Source organism: Chamaea fasciata, unplaced genomic scaffold (genome assembly GCF_029207755.1).
Source record: "Chamaea fasciata isolate MVZ Bird 193981 ecotype frontalis unplaced genomic scaffold, bChaFas1.0.hap1 SCAF_7, whole genome shotgun sequence".
NCBI classification, from domain to species: domain Eukaryota; kingdom Metazoa; phylum Chordata; class Aves; order Passeriformes; family Sylviidae; genus Chamaea; species Chamaea fasciata.
The window spans coordinates 7,907,619-7,935,142 of NW_027094092.1; the positions used below are offsets into that span (position 1 = coordinate 7,907,619).

At 45.8% G+C, this 27,524-nt stretch overlaps 1 protein-coding gene across 2 annotated transcripts; it reads right to left on the minus strand.

Moving 5' to 3' along the window:
• Positions 1-673: 673 nt before the first annotated feature.
• On the minus strand, positions 674-17,919 carry CCND1 (cyclin D1). 2 transcript variants are annotated; one of them, XM_066187451.1, is made up of 5 exons: positions 17,463-17,919; positions 15,528-15,743; positions 14,855-15,014; positions 9,610-9,758; positions 674-4,406 (listed from the first exon to the last, which is right to left on the minus strand). In XM_066187451.1, exons 1-5 carry the CDS (start codon positions 17,658-17,660, stop codon positions 4,251-4,253), a joined length of 879 nt encoding a protein of 292 aa, XP_066043548.1. In that variant the 5' UTR covers positions 17,661-17,919; the 3' UTR covers positions 674-4,250. The 2 variants fall into 2 exon arrangements, with proteins under 2 accessions (XP_066043548.1, XP_066043549.1); XM_066187452.1 differs by lacking the exon at positions 17,463-17,919 and adding an exon at positions 16,840-17,079.
• Between the last annotated feature and the right edge of the window lie 9,605 nt (positions 17,920-27,524).

A 27,524-nucleotide genomic window follows, 5' to 3' on the forward strand; every position in this document is an offset into this window, starting at 1 on the left:
GAAGAAGTTAATGTGCATCCCCCATTTTCAGAGATATTTTGGAACATGTATTGGAACACAGGTTATAATTTTTTTCTCACTTTACTTCATAATAATATTTAATTCCTGTCCTAGGTCCAGTTTGTTTTTTACATCATATTAGTAGGCTTTAATGTTTTTCAGGTTTGTTCCTTATTATCTTAGCTGTAAAAGCCGTGTCTGAGGGGAAGGCACAGAGAAGAAGGCAGCTAAACCAACTGGCTTTTAAAACCAACTGTCTTCTGTAAACGTCTTCTAGGACACCAAACCTTCCACTGATGAGAAAATACCAGCAAGCATTCTGTGCCATCCAACACCTACTCTGTTTTACCCTTGATTCACATGAACTACCAAAGGGCATTTTTACTCTGACTAATTTCCTTTGATGTTAAAAACTGAAGTCTCCAGGCAGGAAAAGAATATTTTGCTGCTTTAAAAGGACACACTGGTGTGACAGGCAGGCAGTTACCTACCCATGGCTCAAAACACCCACGGCTTCCTAAAATAACAACAAAAGGTCTTCAGCTTTTAAAATGTGGAGAGTCCAACCGAGAAAATGTCATGTTCTTTACTCACAGCACTGGGGAGTTACAACCATTCAGCATTTTCAAGGCAATTAAAAAAAAAAAAAAAGTAAATTAAAAGACAACAACAGTTGGCTTTTACCAATTTTATTTCTAGACTTTAGATTTTTTTGCTGGAAACTTGTCTGTTACAGGTCTGTTGGTGAAAATGTGCATTTCAGACCAGTGATGCCAATAAGTACAATATAAAAATGTACAAATCTGAATTGCTTTTGCTTACTACAGATTGTTATAATAACGTGACAAATAAAGCATCTCTGTTGGCATGTGAACCCACTTATCTGGATTTGGCCTTTTTCAGTACATACAATATTTTAAAGAAGTTTGCAGTACACACTGCCACTCAGTGTAACACATAATAAAACCAACAAGCACTAAACTCAATAATCATGTTTGGTTCAGAGACACAGAGATGCCGCAAACAGAAGTGTTTTATGAGGTAAGCAGTAAGAAATGTTCCTGAAATTTGGACAGAATGTATCCAGTCCTCCTGGGTCCTGCGACTGCTAGTAGCATTGCAATGCATATTTATGCACTATGTAGGATCTTAACTGCATTTGCCTCAAAATGAGTTCTAATTCTGTTTTGGTTTAGCAGCATACAGGCAACAGCTAGATTATTCTTCAGCGTACAACTCTGTTAGCTGGCTTATTTATGAGATTTACAGGCTTTTTTTAAATTAGCATTATGCTATAATTAAAAAAAAAAAAAAACCAAAACAAACAAAAAACCCCTAGTATATCATAACAGATTAAACACACAAAATACTTAGAGTTCCAGAAGATAACCTATCATACCAAATGATGTGTCCCAGCTGAGGGAGAACCACATCAGGTGGCACACAAGAATTATATTATAATGCACCTTTCATATATCAATGTGGCTAATAACACAGCTTAAAACTACTATGATAATAAACCCCAGATCAGACAAAGAATCCAGCTTTATAAAATGCATAACAAAAAAAAAAAAAAAAACACAAAAAAAACCCCCAAAACCAAAAAAAACCCAAAACCAAACCAAACCGAAACAAAAAAAACCAAACCCAAAAAACAACCAACCCTTGGCATTACTTGATCTTCTGAAATGTCTGCTGGTTTTTAAATTAATGCAGAGACCCATTCAGAGCAACGTTAGATGCATTTCCGTTTGCAGTAGAACTATGAGGCACTGTAAGAACATCAAAACCTGGTCTAGACACGGGTAACTGAAGTATGAGGTATTGTGAAACAGGAACCTTTTTTGGAATAGAGCAGTAATCACATTAAGTAAAAATTGATCACATAAAAAATCTACAAAAAAAATTATGTCAATAATATAATTTTCTATGAGAAAATTAAAACCTATTACATGGCAGTATATGACATTGTATAACAAAAAACAAACAAACAAACAAAAAAAAAAAACCACAAAAAAAACCACAACAAAAAAACCCAAAAAACTGATCCACAAAATAGCAGCAAAACACAATGACAAAGATACAGAAAAGCAATGTTAATTTTTTTCAAACCATGCTGGGAATTTATCCATAGCAGCTCAATAAAACCGGAGCATACACTCCTTTTCTTTTTATCTTTTTTTTTTTTTAACCTTTTGAATTTTTTATCTTTTTTCCTTTGTTTTTTTTGTTGTTGTTGTTGTTGTTGTTGTTGCTGTTTTTTTTTTTTTTTTACAATCAACACCTTAGCGGCAGTTTTCTCACATACATTTCACCACATTCTCCTCGAGCATCAACTTCAACAGCTATGTCCACGTCCCTTCAGCTACTTTCTAAAATAATAATAAAGATACATAGCCAAGATGTGCAAATTTTCTATTTGTAGCTAAATTAAAAAAAAAAATTAAAAATGGGGCATATACTGGAATAAAAACTTCTTTCAAGTACTCCAATTTTCATATCTATTAACTATGGCGTTTTTTTCATGGTTAGACTGCTTTTGAAAATGTATATGAAGGGGCCAAATAGACTGCTTGGTTTTGGTTTTGTTCTTTGAAGCGTGTCCTTTTCTTTTTGCCTTAATAAGCTGGGTTAAAACTGCAACATCAAGGGTAGAAAGATTTTCTTTTTCAAAAGGGGCGATTGCATTAATTTACAAATCATACTGGCCTTACGAACATCCTCTGCAATAAATATTCTTTTTAGCCTTAACTATAAATTATATATTTTAGTGTTTAAAAACCTTCAGTTGTAAAAACATCTAGCGATAATCCTTAAAACTATGTGTCCTATATGTGAACCTTTAAGGCCCCTAATTTATAAAGATGAGTTGGCACCAAAGGATTCTAAACTTCAAACTTCTCTATAGAAAAGGAAATATATCCTGGCAATTTGTGAATGCAATTTTCTCTCACTGGAACACAACCTTCGGAAAAAAAGAATCACCTCTCCTCTAACACCATAGTTAAATGCACTTGCTTTGCAATTCCAAGTTTGCCAACAAGCACTTTATATATTTCCAAACCATTCCATTAAAAAAACAAACAAACAAAAAAATTCCCACACAATAAAAGAACGTATTTCCTATATCTAATGGACTGAAAGTGCTTTGAATGGAATGGTTTTAGAATATTACAAACAAACAAAAAAAACCAACAAAAAACCCAAAAAACCATAACCAAAACAAAAAAAACAAAACCAAAACCAAACCAAACAAACAAAAACAAACAAACAAAAAAAAAAACAAACAAAAAAAAGACTGAACTGTGGATTGAACCTGACCATAATTAGGCTGAATATCTGTGGGGTCAGACCAGCATTTTTACACAGGTAACTACAAAAATAGGAAGATTACAAAAATATAATATATTATGTCATTATTTCGGTTTCTCTTTATAATAGGGTCCTGTATGAGTAGTACATTGGCCTTTCCCAACCATGCTAAGCTGGAACCCTACAAATGCCTCAATGCACAGGCAATCCACAGGCACAAAAAAAAAGAAAAAAAAATGATTAACATATAATAATGCTGCTTACTAACATACACTAACTTATGGGTTACGTTAACCATTTATAAGGTGAAGAGGATAAAAAAAAAAACCTAAGGAAATAAAATAAACATTTACAGATGAATTATAAAGTGACTAAATGCATAAGCAAGCAAGATACAGAAAAGCCTAGAACTGCGTTAAAGCTATGCTTTTTAAAGAAAAAGAATATTTCATTTACTAGCTAAAAAAAAAAAAACAACCAAAAAACCTCTTCTACTTTAAAAATGGTTGGTTGGTTTGTTTTATATGTAAGAAATCAAATCTAATACCTCCCCTGGAGACATTTTGTGTGTTAATGCCTATTTTTACAACATACAGACAAGAACACTTTAATATAAAAACTAGTTGATTATTATTGTATAAAATCCTCTATTTTTGTAGCACAAACCCCTGGGGGTAATGCAAATACTATTTTTTTCTTTTTTTAAGACAGTTTTTGGGGTATTTTTTGTTTATTTGTTTGTTTGAAGTCACAGATGGAAGGGAGACAGAGCAAGAAAAAAATATAACAAACTGGTTTTCCCTTCAGGTATAAAAATGTCCTGGAGAAAAGGGTTTCTGGGGGGAAGATCCTGATGGCGATTCCTTCTCAGATGCCCTTTCTTTGTCTGCTTTTCTTGCCAAGCAAATCCATTTAAGAAGAAGAAGAAGAAGTCCTCTTTAAATGTTCACATCTCGCACATCAGTAGGTGTGCAGGAGAGGTCTGCCTCGTCCTCTACAGTCTTTGTTTCTGAGGATACATTGTGCTGCTGTGCCTGGCGTAGACTGGACTCCAGGAGGGACTCAATCTGTTCTTGGCAGGCTCGTAAACAATCCTGCAGGAGGGTGCAATGGAAGGGGGGAGAGAGAGAGAGAGAGAGACCCGAGAGTCCTTTAGAAAATCACAAGCTAAAACAGCAGTTTCTTGACAAGGCAGGAGAAATGTTATCAGGTTATCTCGGAGAGCAGCAGGCTGGAAAGGAGGCTGGGAAGAGCAGAAGCAACCCACAGTGAAAGGACTGGATGAGCAAGATCCTTTCTTTGCAGATTGTACTTTGCACGGCTGCTTCTCTGCCTATGCTCTATACAGTTCTGTACAAGCCCACTGCTCACAACTGTGATTTCTACTTCTACTCCAGGAATCCCTCAGCAGTGGAGTCTGCTAGAAGCAATGCTCACGACCAGTGACTTTTCTCCCCAGGCTAAATTCCAATGACAGGAAGTTCTTCGAAATGCCTTATGTATGTTGAGATGCCCATGCCCAAAGCTGCCTGCCAGCAGCAGGCTGATAAATTCCTAACTCTGAAAGCATCTCCAGAGATGGACTGGACTGTATGACCCCAAAACATAGAGGTCTCTCAGAAGCACCACAAAGTGCCTCCCTCACCGTGCGCTACCAAATCCATCCAAGCTTTCTGCGTGCTACCACATCCGCCTGGAAATGTCAGTCAGGGTGAGACCTCTCCCTCTCACTTCCCAAGTGTCTTCTCCAAGGTGGATGTGCACACAATCCTCCTGAGGGTTCAGGAGGGTGCACAGGCCTCGCTGGGAATTGAAGAAACCATGAAGAACTAAGAAAGATCCTGTCTATGGTGGGGAAAGGCAACTTCCCCCAGGCATTATGGCATACCATGAGGAGATGTATCAGATTCCCGGCAACCAGAAGGCTTTTTAGCTCGACCTGCAGAACCTCCTGTGGCAGGTTGTGGCAGCCAGTACAGCCACTGCAGTGACACAGAAATGGTGCCCTAAATAGGCCAAACAACCCCACAGTATTTTGCCAAAACTCATCCAGCATGCTGTTTACCCTTATCTTCATATCAAACATCATAAGCTTTTCCCCCCAACATCTTTAACTCTGTGTATTAAGGACTTTGAAGTTTCCTTTCAGCATTGCCTTTTCTGATTTAACCTATGACATGTGTTAGCCCTTGCGGTGAACCCAGTCTTCCATGATAAATTGCCATCAAAAGTGTTAGGATGTGCATGACTGAGAATGAATGTTGTTTTCCTGAGAGGGTGACCTGCCTGCTGTTTTCTTTATTTCCCAGTTTCAATTCTGCCTTCATTCAGAGGCTTCTTGTGTGATCTACCAGCTTTTCACTGACTCCACTACCACAAGAATCTCCTCTGCCACCAATAAGGGCACATGGCATTTGGGGTAAAATAAGATTAGAAACCCAAGCAAACAATTCTCTGCAAGTCCTTTCTGAGAGAGAGGGAGGTTAATCCTACCTCTAAGCAGATCAGACCATCAGTTACAGCTCACTGAAAACACATAACCTATGACCTTTCCTGGTTTAAACCCTAGTGTAATATTTCCTCTTGACAGAGATACACAGCGTTTTAAATGACAAAAAGAAACGCCTCATATCCTAAAGTCATCATGCCTTTGGCTCCTGCATACCTCTGGCCTCCACAGTAAGGTCTCTATGAAGTCCCTGCACCCAACCCTGCTCCAGATATGATGGATCAATCCTGACTCTAAGGCTCCCCCTTGTACCACGACCCTCCCTGGCCCCTGGAGTAAGGCACATGGAAAAGGAGCACACCAGCACAGCTTTAGGTGCTCCTGGCTTCACAAAGACACTTCTGAGCATAATTCTCTTTCAGCACGTTCAGTTTTCCAAACTGAATGCATTTTTATTTTTCAGAGCAAAACAAATCCTCCTGGGTTTTGTTGGGTTTTGTTTGGTCTTGTTTTGGGTTTTGTTTTGTTTTTTTGTTTTTTTTTTTTTTTTTTGTTTTTTTTTTTTGGGGGGGGTGTTGTTGTTTTTGTTTGTTTGTTTTGTTTTGTTTGTTTTTTTTCAGGTGGGAGTGGATTTTATGGTGAGCTTTGATGGGAATTTCACGGTGGTTTTTTTTTCAGTCCTGTCCATTTGCATATAGCGTGTTTGAGCTCTGAAAACTAAAACCATTCAGAAGAATTTCTATAAATACCTATTCTTCTCCCTCCAGAGTCCAGTTATGAATAATTACATAGGACTATGTAATTTAAAGGTACTTTTTGCCCACAGAATTCTTTTTCATTTAAAATTCTCAGAGTGCAGCATGCTGTAACTGTTTTTTTAAAAAAACAATCTTTACCATATATTATGAACAGACTGTCTTAAGCTAGAATTGAATGAAAAGTTGTTTTACTCTTTAAGGCATTTTGTCTATGTCTTATTCACACAACTATTAGATAAACAGTTTGTCTGTAGGAATGCATTACAGCCAGCAAAAAACGACAGCAAAACATAAAATTCACTGTGAACAACCTCATCAAAGCTGTTTTCATTCTCAGTACTTCCCAACACTGAAAAGCAAATGCAAAACTTGTGCATTACTCTGATAACTTCTCCCAACAACTTTTCTGCTTCACTACCCAAATTTTCAATGCCCACAGTTTGTTCAAGGTCATAAACCTTTCCTGGATTAATTAAGCTCCTCAGTGAAAAAGAAGGGAAAAAAAAGAAAAAGAAAAAGAGGAAAAAAAAAAAAAAAAAAAAAAAAAAAAAAAAGACTTGCTAGCTTAACTGATGTGGTCAAATACCTTTAAGACACAGTGGACATGATCAGACTCCAGGGTCAGATAGGAAAGGAAACAAACAACAACAAAAAAGGAACTGCTTGGAAATCCTTTGTTCCTGCCTGACCTGTTCTGGATAACAAGCACATGTTTGAAGGTGCCTCTGAGAAGGGGTAGGCAGGAGGCAAATTCCAATGCACTAACAGACAGCATGGAGACCCAATCTAATGTAGTTTAGCAAATTTCTGGCCTGGAAATGAATGTCAGGTAAAATTCCATCTGTTTGGATGATGGGGTCAAGAATAGAATGATGGAAGACAGCCCAAGACTTCTAATTGTGATTATCTGACTTCTAATTACCTCTGATCAAAGGCAAAATGGGAAATTGGACTCCTACCAACATATAAACATGAACCATAAAGCAATTCCAATCAGGTGATATTCATTTTACTTTAGATTCAGCTTTCTTTGAGACTAAAGGTAAAAAAGTATAATTATGTAACCTGAAATCCAACAGACCTGCTGCTCCAGCTAACAGATTGTCAGGGGGAACACCAGCCCTGCTGTAACATTCCAAGACTAACCAATATAAAACACGTTCCCTGACAAGGGGAACCATCACTGGGGCATAACACACCTCATACAAATCCTAGTGAAATGGGATAGCCGGAATGGCATTTGATACCATGGGTTGTATAGATAGGTATTCTGGGAAAGTCTCCCTGCAGGGGAATTGTGTTCTGTAGGAAACCAAGCAGATTCCTCTCTTAGAACAACTGCAGTAGAAGCTGCTGTTCCCTTATGCCACTCCAAACACAACATACCTGTACATACACAGAACTTTGTCATGCTAATTTTCTGTAGCAATCCATAAAAAATCCTTATTTCTACCTAACATGTGAATCTAGCACTGGAAGCTGGAGGAGAGTTACCCCCTTTTCAAGCTGTTAACCAAACCCAGGTCAAACAGATTGTGGCCTGGCAAACAGAAAGGACAATTAAAACGAAATAATCAAAAATCCTCTTTCTTGCTAAAGCAACTTTGTTTTCTTTTTCAAGAGCTCTGTCATCAACTAAGTCATGTCACATAAGGACAGGCCCTTGCTCTGCACCATGTGCAAGAATCCACTTCAGTGCCCAGTATCAGGAATGGTTAAATCATCTTGTTTGAATCAAGATGCTGCCTGAACAGAAAGCAAGTATTTTCCCTCAGTACCTGCTTCAAACATCTCAGCCTGGACAGTGGCCAACCCCACACTGGAACTATCTGTCTTGTTCACAAACTGACTAAAAAGCATCACACGTACACACCAAACTGAGCAGCCCATTATTTCAGCATTTCTTAGAATATTCAGCATTTCAGTTTCTTAGAATATTTACCACTTCCACACTGTGTTACCTCAGCTGCAGTGATGTAAGTGGCAAAACCAACGTGTTCAATATTGAGGCAGTGTTCAGATGATCAAAATAACATGCTGAGATGCCACATTTCTCAGCAATTGTTTCATGCAGTCTATCAAAAGTAAAATATTCTTGTGCGAATAATTAATTGCGATGAAATTGCTCAATCCTGTCAACAAAGCCTAATTACACAAATCCAGTTTTGCAGCGGCTGGGCTGGGACAGCTTTCTGTGCATTTCCATTATTAACGTGTAAAATAATTTAACAGCATCTCCAAGATTCTGCCCCTAACCACAGAGTTGTCTTTATCTGACTCATTGTCCAGTGCTTGGAGACCTCACAAGAACCTTTTTAAAGCATCTATTTATTGGTCTTCCACATTGTTACAAAACAAAGCTCAACTCTGCCCCAACTTCACACACCATTATGACATGGATCATTGACTTTAGGTCTTCCTTGTAGGCTCCCTTCCTGGCCTATTCACTCATGAAAGGTTTATTGCTCACTAGTTACTGATGTGCATCTCCTGGAAGCTGCAGGGCAAAATGAAGAGTCCTGTGAGGACCATCTACCTTGTCAGAAAGTCGTGGGACAAGCATTTGTTCCAAAAAGGAATTCAATACCAGCTACTGTGCAGGTCTAGCACGTAATAAACCAAATTAGATCATTAGAACTCTTTTAAGAAGAGCTTTTTCACACCACTTGGCACAATAAAAGGTCTCAAGAATGGCCAAAAATAAGGTCAGAGATACAACAAGGTCTCAGTAACTGTTTCCTGGCCTTACTTCCCAGGTTTTGTTTTAAAGGGGCTCCTGGTTTAATTACCCCCAGCCAAACACAGCCTCTACCATATCCTAAATTGGTGCAGGGCAACCTCCTCTCCCAAACACCAGAGCTGGATGTGCCATTCCCACCTGGGAATTGCAGCAGCAACACCACGGATTATCAGTGGGCATCAGTACAGCCAAACAAGCAGGCTGGGCACAAGAGAACACATGGAGAACCCCCACTCTGAGGCTTGACCTTTCCCAAGATTTACTGACAGATTAGCTCCCGTGCAGCAGGCAGGCATTCATTCTTAAAAACCCTTAATGCAGGAGATCAACCGAGAGAAAGAGTCACTTACCGGATCACATTTGATAACTTGTGATAGGAAATGTGTGAGGCATTGATAGGAGAGGAAAGTGTTAGTGTTCCCCAGATGCAGGCCTTGCACAGCTGCTACCACGCTGCCAGCTGCGATCATGGAGGGTGGGTTTGAAATAAATTTAATATCTGTATGAAGAAAGGAGAGAAAAAAAAAAAAGAAAGAAAAAAAAAAGACTGAAATGATTGCTTTAGGAGAAGCCTGTCCATACACATACGCTCTTTGTACCAGCATGGCTTTCAGCTGCTAACTATTGCATCCCAAGAGGCAGGGAAAATGGTGAGCAGAAAGGTGCCTCCTGCTTTAAAACTCTTACAGGTCCAAACCTGCAAACACTTATCCACAAGAGCAACTGCTCTGCAGAGAGTGGCCCTTCCTAGCACTGGGCCTGGGAGGCCATTCATCACTTTGAGGTACTTTTATCATAAGCAGGGCCCCCATCCTTCCAGTGTTAAAATACTTTGCTCCTGTGAATAATGCCACAGGGTTCAATGGCACTGCACATCTGAGAAAACCTGTTCACATCCTGCAGTGTTTTGTGTGGTCAGATCCAAGGTGCCCTCTAACAATGAGTCCTGGGGCCCTTTAAAACAGAAACCTTTGCTCTGACACTCAAAGGAATATTGCTTTAATGAACAACAACATCAACAAAAAGAAACGAGAAAGACTGCTTAACCCCGTCAGGAGGCAGATAATCCATATTTAAATTAAGGTTTCATCTTAAAAATGCTTTGTCCCAACCTAGTCTCTTGTCAGTGGCTGCCATCCATCCTGGCAACAGGGATTTAATGTAAATGTGGCATAACTAAGTGACGGGGGTCCCAAGAATTGGCAGACAATCAGTTACATTCTGATGTGACACCATGCTGACAAGAGGCTGGGCCCCCTTCCAGACTGCATTGCTGTAGGTCTCTCCACAAAGCCACTCCCAGGATTCCTTAAGGGGGCTATCTCTGCCACTTAGCATGTCTTTCCTTTGGGTTTGTTTAGTTTGGTTTGAGTTTTTCTAATTTTTCTAAATTATAGTAGTCCACATTTTAATGACAAGACTCTTTTCTACTGAACAGGAATGCATTTGATCCTGTGGTGGTGAACACCTTGGAGGAGAATCGGGAAAAAAGGAAGCAAGTGGCACATGTCAAGGTCCAGTTTTGTGAGGGAGAAAGGGAAAGGTCACAATGTACACCAGAACCTGAGACACATTCCTTCAGCTTTTATCAGAATATAGCTTCCTCTGGTTTGGAAAAAATATAAACCATCTGTCAAACCCCTGAAGGAAATCAAAGGAATGGACAGCTTAGAGGGCTCAGTGGAACAGTTTAGGTATTAAATCATGCATCTCCTTTATTATGATAAAATAACTTTTGTGTAAATGTTTTACCAGTGGAGCTAAAGCCTTCAGGACTCCGTGGAAGTCCTGGCTCTGAATCTGTTTATTCAGACACCTCTGACACTCCACTGTGGCCCTGACCAATACCCACCTTCAAAGGGGCACTTTGCCCAGCGTCCTGTGAACCTCCAAAATTAAACTGATACACGAAATTTTGGCCAAGCTTCAAGGATGCACCGCCAGCGAAAAGGCAAGCTTGAGCCAAAGTTACCTCGTTTATGTTAAAATAAATGTATCAAAATCAATTTGGTTCGCCCCCTTTTCCTAACCTGGCTGTTTCTGGGCGTATATAAACACACCCACCACCTTCTGGCAAGCTGCTGTCATTCTCCCCCTCCAAAAAAAAAAAGAAAAAAAAAAAAAAAAAAGCAGCAGTCTAGACTGCTTATTGGTGCGGTACCCATTCCAAAACCAGTCCTGAACTGAATTACTGACACAGCTGCAGGTGGACTTGGGAAACGGGGGATTCCCAGCATGGATCCCACCAGGATGGGGTTGCTCAGAGGGGCAGGGTGGCAGTGCCTTTCCGACACTGTTTATGGAGCTCCACAAACGGGACATGATCAAAAATGTGTCACTTTAATGAGCCTGTCCCGACAGGATCACGTTTGGGATGAATATTTGCACTCTTCCTTTAAATGGAGCAGTAAACAAGAACATGAATTCATAGTCACACCCTCATTCTTTCCAAGGTGGAAAAGTGATAATGAAGTTTAAATGACCAGTTTGTGTCTGTCCTTATAACCACTCCAGACAAGCAGCATGGACTGCCTTTTTGTTGCAACTCAACAAGGAATTATTTGTGGCAGAGGCCACTAATTTCAGCATATTAATCAGGGGGCCCCTCTCGCCTGTAATTGGATGCCCCCAAGTGAAGAGTGTGGCATCATTGTCAGCCTCCATCGCCTCATCTTGCGCTATTGAGCGCTCAGGAACAAGGGGGCTTCGGTGAGATGAATTAGACCTGACACAGCCACAATGGGGTAGGGGGCCCCATCAATTGAAGCACACATCCCCAGTAGCCTATCTGAGACTTCATCCAAAAAGAATAAACAACTTCAGCGTTGTTAAAAAGAGAGAGAGGGAGAGAGAGAGGAGGGGGAGGAGAGAGAAGAATGCCAGCCACCCTGAAGGGAGGACAAAGCAGGCATATAGGCGCTGCAGCACTTTAAAAAAAATTCCTAACAAGGCGAGTCACCCCTTTTCCTTTTTAAATGGAGCAGCAATTCCATCCGTCTGGAGAGCTGGGGGCTATGAATGAAAATCTTTTCATTGAGGCAAATCAAAACTGTGAACATAAATCACTTTGCTGCAAGATGCAACAGGTTCCAACTGGTCACATACCTTGAGACTTCCAATTTTATAAAGGCCGGAGAATGGGAGAATTGTAACGCGCTCATTTCAAAGGGGGATCTTTCTTTCTCCTTCGGAGAGGACCAAAGCAACAACAATAATAACAGCAATAATAATAATAATAATAATAATAAAAAGGAGCCTGGTATGTTTCGATAACCAGAGGAACATATTGAAATGCTGAAGCTCCAATATTTGTTTCTATTCATTGTTATGCTTGTATAGAGCTGCAGTTCTCCTTCAACACCAGTCTTAACTTGGGCCAAAAGAGGCCTGCTTCCTTTTGAGCTCTCCCTGCCTTGCTTGGCCATGCCAAAGCCCCATTCATTAAGCTCAATTATGTGTTAACTTCAAACAACCCCTGGCAATTTTTTTCTTCTTCTTCTTTTTTTTTTTTTTTTTTTTTTTTTTTTTTTTTTTTTTTTGCTTTTTTTCTTTTTCTCCTGAACCTACCACAGCACAAAGGCATCCCTTGGTGAAAAATGGATTTTTCTAAACCAAATCAAACAAACCCATTTCTACTTCTACTAGCCAGACAACTGGAGAGGGAGTATAGGAGGAATTCCCCTCAACTTCACCTTGCAACGTAACCTTTTTCTGGAGCAAACACATACACACTCATCTACAAACACTTCCACAGCCTTCACCTTGGTAAGCCAACTGGCCAAGGGTTTGTTTTCTAAGCAAGCATTATTTTGCAGTTTCTTCTGAGGAGAACCTCCTTTACAGAGGAGGACACAGGCAAAGGAGAGACTGCACTTGCCCCTGAGGCCACTTAAGTGAGCTGTCAGTGTTTCCAGTGGACTTTGGATCAGGCCCCACAGCATCCAGGCAGCACATGGCATTTGCAGTCCATCTAGGTTCATTTTGGCAAGGGGAAATGCAGCACAATCCAGCAACAGCAAAGCAAAGTCCAGATGCTGCTTAAGCCACATGTGATCTTCACTAGCCAACAAAGAAGTCATGAGAAAAGCAAAAGGTAGAGAAAAACCCCTGACATCCAAAAATAACAATAAAAACATAGAGCCTAGTGGCAAGCCATTCTGAGTGCTCTTTCCCCAGGCAATATTCCCAACTTCAGTAGGGAGCTGAAGAGGGCCCCAACTCTGGTGAGCTCAGAGCTGTTTTGTTTTTTTTTTTTTAGCTAAGTAAAACTCCCAGAACATGGTTCTCATTTACTGATCCATTCTCCAGCTGTGGTGTGTAGCAGTGTTAAATAAAGGCTCTGGATGTGCTTCCTAAAAGAAACATAACAACACCGACAGCAGATCAAAGTACTGGACTCTTAGCAAGTCTCCAACCTTTGAACTACTCTTGTTTTCATCCCTGTCATTGCCAACACAACAACCTAGGTTAAACATCCCCACATCCAAAGGGGAGACCAGGTGGCCATTCTTTTTAGCTTCAAACTTAGCAAATCATGCCTCCAGAGTTGCGGCAGCCTCATATCTGGTAGAACCTGGTGTGGAGGGACACACTAGACTTTCCCGAAATGCTGCTGCCAGTGGTTTGAAGGTTGTGGTGCTTCCCAGCAAGCAGCATTACTCCAGGCAATCTCACCTATGAGCTGCCCCTCACAAGCTGACATTAGGCCCAAGATGAAGAGCAATGCCAGTGTTCATAAACTTCTCCTTTATGGCTTGGTTGTTCTATCTTTAGGCCTTGCAGTGGGGCTGGTTCTGCAATATAAAACTTTCTTTTTCTTAGTTTATTTTTTCCCTCCTTTTGCGCGCCTGCTATCTTCCTTCAGCCTTTATACACCAAATCCAACCTCTGGCAAACAAGCTACACGGGCATGAACGGGCGCCACCGGCCGCGCACGTCCCACCACCGAGGTTTTTGGAGCGTGGATACCACGACTCTTTGGCGTCTTTGGAGGCCGGCCCTGCTCATGGCTCCAGCACAGCACGTGGTCACGAGGGTGCAGATGGCAGCAGCTCGGTCCCGTGCCAGGAAAAGCCTCTGTGCCGCGTGGCCCTCCTCCAATCCACCAGCCACCGGGGAACAGAGGGGGAAGAGGCAACTTGAAGAGAGAAGGTTTAAAACTCCCACGCAATGCTATTCACAGGGGAAAAAAAATCTCCCTCCGCCTTTAAAAACTCGTCCTGAAGAATGAATCCCAGGCGGGGAGGGATTCCCCTCCACAGCCAGTGAGCCTTTTGCAGCCCCCACATCACCCGGGTGTGGGGAGGCGAGGAAATCATGTCACGCTGAGCTACAGAGAACGGGGGGGGGGGGGGGGGGGGGGGGTGGTCCCTCTCCCTCCCTGACAACCACACAAAACTGCGACTCAGAAGCGAAACATCTCCTGAAAAGAGAAACTTACCTCTGGCAAAGTAATCCACCTTCTGCAAACAAAGGGCAATAATCGGGGCTTAAACTACCTCCCCGCAGCTCTGCGAGCACGCCCGAGACCAACAGCTACGGGAAGCTTTAAAAGCCGGGGAGCAACGCGCTTTGCGCAACGTGCAGGGCTCATACCTGTAGCGCACAGAGCCACAAAAGTCTGAGCATGTTTACGGATGATCTGCTTGGTGTCCTCTGCCAGAGGCATTTTAGTAAGGAAATGTTCAATGAAATCGTGGGGGGTCATTGCAGCCAGATTCCATTTCAGCTTATTCACCAGCAGCAGCTCCATTTGCTGCAAAGAGAAGAGGGAGGGGAAGGGGGAAGGAGAGAAGAGGAAGAAGAGGGGGGGAGCGCGGTTAGAGCCGCTGGCACACGGTGCCGGGGGCGCGGCGCTGTCCCGGGGTCGGGGCGGGGTGCAGGGATCCCCCCGCGCCGGGGCAGCGCCCGCCGGGGCCGGCAGGGGGCGCCCGCGGGCCGCCCAGCGCCGCGGCCGGGGCAGCGCGGGGGGGGGCCGCTCCCATCCCCATCCCGCTCCCATCCCGCTCCCATCCCGGCCCCATCCCGGCCCTATCCCGATTCCATCTCGACCCTGTGCCGGCCCCATCCCGGCCCTATCGCAGCCCGCCGCCGCATCCACAGCTCCCGCCCGCCGCCAGCAGCCCCGCAGTCCTGGCCGGCGCTTCCGAACGTACGGGGTTGCCGTTCTTTTTTCTTTTTTTTTCCCTGTATTTTTAATATGTTTATTTTTTTAATGTTTGTTTCGATTTTTTTTTTTAATTCTTGAAGTGACTGAACGTGAAATTACCAGTAATTCGTCGGGTCTAATGGAGTTATCTGTATAAATGCACAGTTTTTCTGCGGTCAGAGGAATAGTTTCCTTCATTTTTGAGGCCACAAACATGCAGGTAGCTCCGAGCAATTGCAATCGGCTTTTTTTGAGCGGTTCAAACGACAAAAACCTGTCCAAATAATTCATAGCCAAGGGGAAAACTTCCTCTTCGCACTTCTGCTCCTCGCAAACCTGCAAGAAGGAGAGAGATCGTTGAAGAATAATTTAATTGAGGCGAAAGCCAGGCTTGTCCCGCTGCTCTCGCCCTCCCTACTCCCTCACCCCCAGGCTTTGCAGGGCAAGGTTGAAAGAGACGAGGGGGAACCGCAGTTGGAGAAAATGGATAAATATAGGAAAAGCAGCGGCATCAAAGAAAATGAAAGTCAGGAGTGACAAAGTAGGGGGGGAAATGTTGAGTTGGAAACCCGCAAGCGATTCATGGTAAAAGGGGAGGGGGGTAATCGAAGAAGAGGTCTGTGCCCAGTTTTGAAGCCCCTAAGAACAAATTTTTTAAAAGGGAAGAAAACGGAAAGCGGAGGAAAATGCGAACCCCCGTGGTCGGTAACGGGGTGCAGAGCCGGGCTCAGCCCCCGAATTTATTTATTTCGCTTTTATTTTTTCATCTGATTTGCCACTGTGCTGCCGATTCCCCTCTCCGGTCGAGACACAAAGGTGGCGTCCAGCCTCATTTCCCCAGACGTCATCTTTTCAAAAAATATTTAAAAATATTTAAAAAATTATTCGAACTCTCAAAAAAGGCTGAAAATGAAGCGGCGGGGGTCCTTTACCGAGCCCCGTACCTCTGGTCCTGCTGGGGGGCTCCAGGGGGATCCCCCGAAGTGAAATTCACCGCCTCCCTCTCACCCTGCAGCACAGCCGGGCGCGACATTTCCCAGAGCAAGGCAGGGCGCTGCGGTTTCAAAAATTAATTAAAAATACATCGCGGGTACCCAGGGCTTCCGAAAAGGCATGAAAATGTAGCCCAGCTCCTGGGGCTCCCGCTGGGAGCCCCCCCAGACGTGTCCCGCCAGGGACGAGGCCCTTTCCAACCGGCTTTTCCCAGGCGACCTTGCCGCTCTCCGCCGCAGCACAAGCGTGCCTTTGAGGGGTGACCGCAGCTCCAGCCTCTCTTCGCGCTGAACAAAGAAACTTTCACCCTGCAACTCCCCCCAGAAACGCCGGAGCCCCTCCGGCCGGTCCCCCTGCCCGCAGCCCCAGAGGGGTCCCCCGGCCCCCGATCTTCCTCCCGCAGCCCCTTCCCCCGCTCCCCCCCGCCACACACACACACCCTTGGCTGTGCTCCCCGGGACTTTCTTCGTTTTTCTCCCGATTAATGAACACTTTTGCTTCACAAATAAAAGAACAAAGATGGCGCATAATACTGGCACGGGCAGCCGCTTGCATACGTGTACAAGGATATTAATTTAAAATAAAATCCCCAGAAAACACGAGCTGGCACGGCTGGCGGCGGCCCCGCGCGGCCGGGGGGCTCGGCGGCCGGGCCAGGGCCTCTACCCGCCGCAACGGGGGAGCCCCGAGCCGGCTCTGCCACGGCACCGCCTCGCCCCGACGGCCGGAAAAGGTGCCGGGCACCCCCCGACCCCCGGGGACACCGAGGGGGGGCGGGGAGGGGGGCTCGTCCGCCGCCCCTCGGCGCCGGGACCCGGCGGCGGCAGCGGGGACACGGAGCCGGCGACAGCGGCGGTAGCCGCCGCCACCTCGGGCCGCTTCCCCTCGCTCCACGCGGGCGTCTCCGAGGGCAAGGCAACGTGTGCCGCGCTGGGGAAGCGATCCCGGGGGAAAGGGACGGGGGGGGGGGGGGGGGGCGGAGATGGGGCAGCAGCAGCTCCTCGGATTAATTCGTTTCGGTGCCGGAGCTTGCAAAGGAAAAGTCCCCGAAAAGATACAAACCTCCAGCATCCAAGTGGCAACTATTTTCCTCATATATGGCAAGATTTCTTTCTGCACGCACTTGAAGTAGGAGACGGAGGGCGAGCAGGTCTCCTCCGCCTTGAGCATTGTCTGCAGCACCCTGTCATTGAGGAGGCTGGCATCCAGGTAGGCTCGTCGGATGGTCTCCACCTCGCAGCACAGCAGCTGATGTTCCATGTCTGCCTTCGTCGCCTCGAGTCAGTTCTCTGCAGCAGGACTGAGTCAGTCGCTCGCTCTCTCTCTCGCTCTTCCCCTTCCAGGAGTCCCTTGGATGCTGCTTCTGCTACTGCCGCTACAGCCCTCTGGAGGCTGCAAAACTTTCTAACTTCCAACAAAACTCTCCTGGTGTAGTCCCTGTGACGTTACTGTTGTTAAGCGGAGATCAAAGCACGAAAGAGAATGAGAAAGAGAGAGAGAGCCAAAAGCAAGGGGCAGAGCCCTAAAGCCATCCCATAGGCTTCAAGTCCTTCCCCTTTGCTTAGCTTATAGAGAGCAGGGTTTTAATGCAAATGAGACAAGGGCTCGCTTTCTTCAAGGGCAAGGGAGAGGTGGGGGAAACCCAAATTGTCTCTTCAGTGGATCATGCATAGTTTTAAAAATGGAGCGAGTTCTGCACTGGGAGCCAAATGATGAATGGGGCTAAGGCCACACACAGACACCAGGGAGAGAAATGCAAGGAGACTTAGTATTATTTTACGGGGGTGCTGGGGAGGGGAGTGGAGCAGCATCAGTGCCTTGCTCTTTGCTATCAATATTAATATTATTATTATTATTATTATTGCTGTCACCGGCGCGTACCTGCCACACTGTCCTTTAAAAAGGCCAGCCCGAATGCCTACTCTTTGTAGTCGACCCCAAGGGAAAACCTTTCTGCCGTTTCCTCAGTCCTTTTTCTTCCCAGCCAGGATGGTTTTGCCACACACCAAAATTTTTAAACAATTGCGGGGGGGGGGGGGGTGGGGGGGGTGGGTCCTCCACCTCTCTACAAGATGGTTCTTTTCTACTCTTTTTTGTTTGTTTTTGGGGTGGGGTTTTTCTAAGGTCTTTCACTTTAAAGGTTTCACCTTCCCAGAGGGGCACGGAGGTGGCAGAGGACAGGGCCAGAGCTAATCCCAGGCGCAGCCGGTGGCAGCGCGCACCGGGGAAGCCACGCTCGGCACCCCACCCCCACCGCTCACCACCACCCAGGAACAAATATCCCAGCAAAATGGAGCAGCAAAATGGTGGCCAGGGCTCCCTCCAGCACCCATGGGGAGACGAGCTGGCGGGCTGGGAGGGAGGTGCCGGCAGCAGCCGGAGCCTGCAGGGGCCTCATGCTTGTGTCCAGGACATTCTGTCCACGCGTGATGGGGCCCCGCCGTAAATAACTCCCGCTCTCCGGCCGGGCTGCCTGTACCTGAGGACGCTCTGCTTCGCGCTGTTGCTGCTTAAAAGGGGCATGTCTTAAAAGTCTCACTTTGCGAGGGGGTGACAGCGCGGCTTGAGCCCCGCCAGGGAACGCCGGAGGTGAGGCCGATGCATGGGAGCAGCGAGTTGCCCTGCACCAAAGCGGCACAGGGAGAAGAGGGAAGGTCGTGAATTGGGGTGCACGGATGAACCTCAGCCTCGGTGCTTCAGCATCACCCGGGTGTCTGGGATACCTGCCGGCCCTGCAGCACTGATGGCAGAAACTCCAGCTGGTGGCAGGGGCTGCTGGCCATGGGGGACACAGCATCTTTCCTGCGTGACCCGCAGGGAGAGCGGTGCCAAAGATCACAGGACATGTTGTTGCACAGTTGTGTGTTTATGTAATCTCTTTGCATGTACTGTCTGCCCATCTTTTCTCGTTTGCTCGTTTGCTTGAGCATTTGTCTCCATTTTGTCTCCATCTGTCAGGAGCAGTAGGAGGATGTCGGAGGCCCCGCGCTCTCAGTTCCCCTTGCATGCCACAGCCCGTGGGGCGACTCCGAGGGTCCCTTAGCGAGGAAGCTGTGGCCTGTCCCTCCGCCTGCCTATTGTGCTTCACGCACAGGGCATGCATTTCTGTTTTCACTTCAGCTGGCCGGGAAGGTTTTAATATTAAATGAAGAAACACGCACGACCCTGCACTCTCGGGTCGAAGTCGGACGTGCCTCCAATGCACATCCGGGGGGACCCTATTTAATTAACACCCCCAACACCTTTTTACTGAGCAGCTGGTTTGGGGATGAAGGGCGAGCCCTTAGGACAGCCGGGTGCATTCCCTTGGATCGTGCCAGCTCCTTCCTTCCAAGCATTTGTCCCTGGCCACGCCGCCCAGGCACATAGGCCCCTCTCCCTGCGCGGCACCCACGCCTCGCCATCCTCCCGCTGGCTGCTGGGCTCTCCTTTGCGGTGCCTTTTTCCCCCTCGGAGCACGCGGCCGCCGCTTCATTCATAAAAGCATCGCGGCGGGGCGCGGGGCAGCGCGGCGGGCGGGCGGTGCCGGCGGCGGGCGGGGCTGGCGCGGGGCCCGGGGAGCCCCCGCGGGGCGGCGCCGCCGCAGGAAGCGGCGGCGCGGGAGCCAATGGGGGCGCGGGGCTGTTACCGGGCGGGACGGGCAGATCTCGGCCGGGGCTCGCCCGGTCCCGCCGACACAAAGGGGACGGGCCGGGCGGCAACGCCAGAGCCGCCGCCGGGCCGCCCCCGCTCGCCCCGGTGGCGGCACCGGGCGGTTCCGCACCTGCCCGGGCCGGGGGGGGGCACCGCCCCGCCACTGCCTGCCCGAGCCGCCGTGCCCGCAGCGGAGCCCCGGGGTGCGCTCCCTGCCGCCCGCCCTGCTCCCGAGCCCATCCTGGGATGCGGGATGCGCGCTGCGGCCGCTTCCGCAGCTCTCGCCCCCGGGGCCTTCCGACGGCGCTTCCTTCCTGCCCGCTCTCCCTCCCTCCCGCCCTTCCCTCGCTCGCTGCCTGCCCGGCGCTCCCCTCCCCGCGGCGCCCGCCCGCTGCTGGCGACGCCGGGGCCGGCCGCCACTTTCTCATGATGTCATCCCGCCCCCGCCGCTGCGCGCCGCCGCGCCGCGCGGCCCCGCCGCGGGAGCGCGCATTCCTGGCGTGCCGCCGCCGGGCCGTAATGTCGCGAAGAGCAGCGCAGCAGGGGCGCCGCTGCGGAAGGGAACACCTCCCCCCCTCCAAAAAACCCCCCCACTCCTCTGGACAAGAAAGAGAAGGAGCTGCTGGAGAGGGTCTGGCAGACGGCGACGGGTCTGGAGCCGTTCTCCTGTGAGGAGAGGCTGAGTGAGACGGGGTTAGTCTGGGGAGTGGTGCGAGGGCATCTCGTCAGTGCCCGTAAAAATCTCCAAGGGGCGCCGAGAGGAAGGTGCCAGACTCTTCAGCGGTGCCCAGCAACAGGATGAGCAGCAATGGCCATAAACACAGAAAGTTTCACCTCGGCGGGAGGAAGAACTTCTTCCCGCTGAGGGTAGCGGAGCTCTGGAACAGCTGCCCAGGGAGGGCGGGGGGGGGGGGGGGTCTCCGTGTCTGGAGACATTCCAAACACACCTGGAGGCGTTCCCATGTCACCTGCGGTGCCCAAAACCCCAGGGCAGCCCGTGAAATGAGGAATTTGATGGAGCAAAGCTCACAGAGGGTTTCTGTAAGGGAAAACGATCACCAAGCTGGGGAGAGGCACGAGCCTGAGTGGGAGGGAAGATAGGGATGGCTGGGGTGTCCCGGGATGAGGAGGTGTCAGTGATGGGACAGACCCAGAGCTAATGGAATTTAGCCCAAATTTAGTAAGAAAACGCAAAAGGGCTAAACGCAGGGAAAAAAAAAAAAAAAAGAAAAAAAAAAAAAAAAAAAGGAGGGGGCAAGGTTTTATTTCTTTCTTCATGGAGGGAAACCTGTTAGGCCATGCCAGAAGTGAGCCAGTGGAGGGAGTGGCACCAGAGAAAGCCTGGCAGACAGTAACAAGGTGAATAAACAATGCATTTAAGCACTAGCATCCTTATAGTGGAAGTGTTTTAGTGGAGAATATTTTGATTTTATAACCAGCAGCTACAGTTTCTCTTTTGTGCAGTTGATAGTATGTTTTGGTAATGTATCAGCGTGAAAATGGCCAACACAGACACTGGAGTTTGATATGGATATGTGAGGTACAAAAAAGCACATCTTGGCCACATAGAGCATTTACACTTGATTTACAAGGTAAAGAAACATTTTTTCGATTCCCTAAAGTGGCACTCACTCTTGTAGCATGGCAAGGCATCTCAAAGGCACATAGTAAATACCGCTGGAAATTTGTTGTTAAATTGCTGATTTCATAAGGTTTTGAAGTACAATGTTACTATTTTTCCTTTTTAAAAAAAAAAAAACCAAACAAAACCAAAAACACGGGGAGCTGTTTTGTAGTGATTTTAGGCAGAATTCCCCGTAAGTGACAGTAAATCAGTGTGGATCACATGCGCTGCAGAAATGCTCTCTGAGAAAGGGCGGTCTCTCATGGGGTTGCTGTGGTCACCTGCAAGATGTTTGCATTCCTCAGACCACTCTGAGATGCCCAACCACACTGCTCCTTGGTTGTAAAGTGGATTGGCACCTCTCTGAAGGACAGCTATGCCATCTTTGAACCTTTAGTAAAAATAATTTGGCTTGGAACCAAGCCTAAAAGACTGGATTATAGTTTTGACCCAAAGCATAGATGACAAAGTGATAAATTGGCAAATCTCAGGCATTTTTCAGAGTGCATGAATGCAATGGGAGTAATACCACCAACTTCAAAGGGAGCAGGATTGAACGCGTAATGTATAGCACTAATGACTACAATTAAATCAACTTGCTTTGCCTGGACTTCATACCACCTTTAGCCTCGTGTGTGTGTGTCTGTGCACTTTTATGTGTGTGCCAGAGGAGTGGATTCAGGGTGCTGCCATGTCAAATTCCCAGTCCCCGTGCTAGATTGGGAAAAATATAAATAATGATGCAGGGTGACAAGATCTGGGGAATCTGGTCCACTTGTTTCCAGAAATCAGTAAAGGAAGGGAAGAATTGAGAACCTTAAGAAATGAGATTATAGGCTTAGCAACACCTCCAGAAATATTTATACTTAGTTTGAGCTGTTTGTTGCAACTGGCATTTTCTTATTTACTTGAGGTGCAGCCTGATTTGGTTAAAAATGAGTATGGGAATATCATATTTTTGGGAAACACGTAGTCCTAGAATTACATCTTTGTATCCTATTTATTTTATTTTATTTTATTTTATTTTATTTTATTTTATTTTATTTTATTTTATTTTATTTTATTTTATTTTATTTTATTTTATTTTATTTTATTTTATTTTATTTTTGCTGTGTCTGGAACGCTACACAGTGTCAGCAGTAGCTGCTTTGTCCTCCCTGATTGGTTCCTAACCTGACTCACTGTACCTCCATGGAGTTACAGAAGAGGATGCAAGGTATGATAATAACCTCCTGTTTAACTCAAGTGAATTTCTTTTGTTGGCTAGTTTTCATTTGTGTTTAAATCATTGACCAAATTGCTTAGGTTTGCAACCTTGGACTCTGAATGCTTCTCTTTTTGGAAGAGAAAAATAAAAAGAGAAATCGTCTTACTGAGTGTGTATTCCGTTTCAGAGGAATTAAAGTTAAAAAAAAATCAAAATAAAGTATGAATGTCAGTTTTGATCAACAACATCAACCCAAAATACACCCAGAGGTCTCCTCCAGCCACAAGCTGGTGGTGTCATGGTGTGAGTGCTGAACAGGTAATGTCCCAGAACACTGAGCTGGGAAAAAGGAGGATCTAGAAAAGGGGAGTGGCTGCATTTTTGCTTGAAATGCACAATAAAGCTATGCCCCCACCTCATCTCTCCTCTTTAAAATCTGGTATAGTTGGAGCATATTCCCTTCACAACCAAAGTATTTAATAAAATCCCAGCTTTGCCTTTGAGTTCAGGCTGGAGAAGGAAACTGGTTAAAAAAACTGAACCCCCAGCAAAATGTTGGTATAAAAGCAGGAAATTTTTCTCGAGAAATTACCAAGAATGTTTTTTCCTACTTCTGCAGTAATCAAATGATATGGCACAATGATTTGCACTGATGTAAATGAGGCTAAATTGTGAATGCTTTAGAAGATAATTCAGGAAAAGACTGAAACATGCATCTAAATTTAAATAAGTAAGTACACCGGAATTACTCGTGTGCCTAAAAATTATATACATGTTTAAATGCATTGCTAAACTGGAGCCTAAGGGTATGGTTTAAAGTTAAGGCTAAACTAGTCTAGACAGTAGCTGTTGCTGAAAGTGATTATTCTTCTCCTGGTTGACTTCCCTAAAATGCCCATGCTGGAGTAAAACCAGCACAGCTTGTTGACAAGAACAGCTACTTCCTCAGCAACTTTGAAAAGCATCCATTTCTCATAAAAATGAAAGTAAAACTCCCAGTTAATGCTCAAATCCACGGAGATGGGCTGGAGTCAGCTTTTGTGCTAACATGCAGCCCCTGTTTGATTTCACAAGCTCCAGCCTGTTGGAGACAGAACAGAGGGGAGCAGTTCTCACGCCGCTGACTGGGATGCTTTTATTTCCTGTGCTCAAGGGCTCTTCCATCCTGCCAGGGATGTCCAGGGGGAAGGGAACAGCAGAGAAAATGTGTCAGTGAAACCAAGCTGCCTGCAAAGCAAGTGAGTGGAGACAGGGTGCTTTGAGATGCTTGCCCTTCTCAATGGGATGAGGAGATGCTGAAGTTTTGAGATGCTCACCCATCTCAGTGGGATGCAGCAGATGCTGGGGTTTTGGGATGTTCACCCCTGTCTCCTGAAAGACTGACTGGAAGTTTTCTGGAATAAAACCACAGAGGTTGAAGGGTGTTGGCCTGACACAAAGGCACATGGCCTCTTGGAGAGGTTGAGGCTTCCTGGACACACCCCAAGAGGTCATGGGCTGGGGCAGATGATGCTTGCAGAGCTGTCTGGATTCTCAGGGGTGGTGATAGCAGATCTCAGTCTCTCCCTGCAGACACTGAAAGGCAGCAGAGGTCTGAGGACCCCAGGTGTCCTTCAGGCAAGTTTTCCGTGGAAGGACTTGAGGGCCTGTGGATTTCCATCATGGACCATTTGTGGTGCTGCTGCTCAGCACTTGGCTGCCTGCCTGTGAGGGCTTTGTGATAAGACCCTGAGCAAAGACCTAGCAGGTTTTTAATCAAATGTTTCCATTTGCTTTAATATGTGGAACCCATCAGATTAGAGTCACTCAGCAGAACTCCAGCCTTCCACACAGTGCCTCATTTATCCTTGTTCCTGCCATGTGCCCAGCTCTGCTCTGCTGACATTGGTTCTGGTTGTGCAGTCCTGTTGTGGTTTTTGGGGTGGGTTTTTGTTTTTTTTTTTGTTTTTTTTTTTTTTCCCCCGTGGGTGGGGGAGTGGTGCAATTAGCCTGGTTGAAGCAACTAGGCCAAGGAACATCGAGCAGTAAAATAAAGTCTTGATGACATATTTGAACTCTTGGAGACCATGGGTTATCTGATCTGCAAGGTCACTGCTATTCTCTGGGAAAGTATAAAAGAATCTCCTCCTGTTTCAAGCTTAAAGGGCCCTTCTTGATAATTGTAGGATGCAAATTCAGTTTTTCTGTAAGTATATGCAGTTGGTGAGTGTTTCAGACTATTTAGTACCTGTGTTTTTATTTCCTTTTCTTTTAACTGCTCATCAAAAGCAAATTAGTTTTAATGAACAGAAGGAAAAAGTGTCTCCAGCAAGGTTCCTTCTGCTACCAGAACTGAACGAAATGCAGAAAGGAAAAAAACAATAATATGAAAATGAGAAACCTACAAAGAACTTAAAAATTCCTTTTAATCATTTAAGCTGTCATCAGTAGCAGAAATAAGGAATTATGTTTCAGACATGACTTATACCAGGCATGCCTTAAAAAGAAAAAGGCAAATTGATAGTGCCTGAAGAGTCTGTGCCTGGGAATAAAAAAGTGCAGAATTAGGCTCTTGGAAGCCAAGTGCCTTTTCCACCATTCAGTCTGTAGAAGAAAAGAAATGATGGCCCTTGATCTTTAGCAGCTCTAACAGATGGACTTGGGGAAGCAGGGGGAAAATAACATCAGTGACAGTTCAGTCTTTCTGTATTTCTGAAAAGTCAAAATTTTAGAAGCTATTCTATTAAGAAGATTCATTATGGGTATGATTAGCTTAACAGTGTTCTCCTGTAATACAGATCATAAAGTCCTGTCAGAACAGAATCGAATGCTAAAAAAGTTGCATAATAACTTTCACAGACCATTAAGCTTTAACGCTGCAGCATGGGAGTTTGTTACAAAGAGACCCTCTTGCAGCAGCAGATACTTTAAGTGAGAGGTATTTCCCACCCCAAGCTTTATTTGCTGCCAAGTCTTATTTCTGGCTGTGTTTATGTTCCTATATGGTCTGGCTTGGCTTGGCAGTGGTGTTTGCGGCAGTGGCATGAGGGGAGCTGTAGGAAGGGATTGGGCAGGCTGTTATTTTCCTTTCATGGGAAGCTGAATATGTAAAATCCTGGCCATTTTATCCTTGCTGGCTGTGGCAAAGTATCCCCCCTCTGTTTCCCTCCTATTATAGTAACAGCATTATTCAGCAGGATGAGGTTCCCGGTGTCTTTCATGCCCCTCTCTGTGCTTTTGGGAACAAGAATAATGCGCTCCCTTGCCTCAGGGATTCTGAATTCAGTGTTCTTGAGGAATATGCAGTTTATCTACAAAGCAAATCACTGCTTGTGCCATAAAAAATCCCTTATCACCCGGTAGGAATATGGATCCAGATCCATTTGTTTGGCTCTCTGTAGGTATGGGAGTTTAAGGAAGGGAGCCTATTACCTTGCCATTATCTCCTTGGGTTGGCTTTACCCTGGTATAATTCCATGAAGCTGCTTCTGACTCATTGGGCAGGTGGGGAATGATTGAGTGCATGGACTTGATGAAGTTACAGTGATAGCAAAATGTGAGCTGGAGTCTCTGGCAGGGAGAATCTTTCATTTTCCATTGATAAAAGGTTTATGATTAATCACTGATGTGATTACATTACCCTTTAATTAAGCTTGTAAGTGCCAAAGAGTGGGGACTTCGGTGTGCTTTTCCTTTGCTATCTCCTAATTGTGGCTCTGCTGGTGTGATTTTATAGAACCATAGGATCATTTAGGCTGGAAAAGATCATCAAGTCCAACTGTTAAAAAAGGTCTTGCAGTTATTTCCTCTTACTGTAAGGCTTCCCAGAAATTTAAGTCATATTACTCCCTGCTGATGCTTCCACAGTTGGAACGACCTCAGTGGAAAGCAAAAATGTAGGTGAAAAAATGTGTTGGTTTGAAATCTTGGGATTTTCTTCCACAGAAAATTGCAGATTCTAAGCACGGATCTACAGCCCAGGCAGCTGATCCCAGCAGTTTATGGTGAAGTTCCTCACACAGGATCCCACTGCACCTCACAAAATCACCAAAAATACCACCACTGAGTGCAGAAGAACCAGGGGCTGATGGTGGCAGCTCCTCAGCACAGACTGCATGGGTCTTTTTCATAGTTTCATCCTGAGCCACGGGAGCCAGTTCCATCTCTGGTGAGACATGTCTTGGGAAGATCAAGAGACAGAATGACAAAGGGAGAACTCTAGTTCTGAGCATAGGAACCAAAGGAAAGGCAGGGTGCTGTGTTTCGGGAGGGCTCGCTCACAGAACTGCAGGAAACTTCAGCTGCATTTGTCCTGAGGAGGATTTGGTGCCTGGGCTCACTTAGGAACAGCCATGGGACATGGTGATGGAAAGGGAGTGAACCCCCTCAGGACTGGGTGCCATCACAGTGCCTCAACCCACCTAAACATCCAAACTTTACCCACTTTCACAAGTCATTCACTGCCTAGAGAGAATCAGTCCCAAGTCAGGATAGACTGAGACCTTTGATGGTATCAGCCTGAAGATAAGGAGACCCCAAGACAAATGTTGGTTTCACTGGGTGCCTTGCAGGCAGCCCCTGAGGCATCCACCCTTTTACAGGTCACTAAGTCACCCACAGGAAAGGTCCCTCCTAAGCTTCACCCATTGGAAAGTGCAGGCAGGAGTTGGAAGAGGGCAGG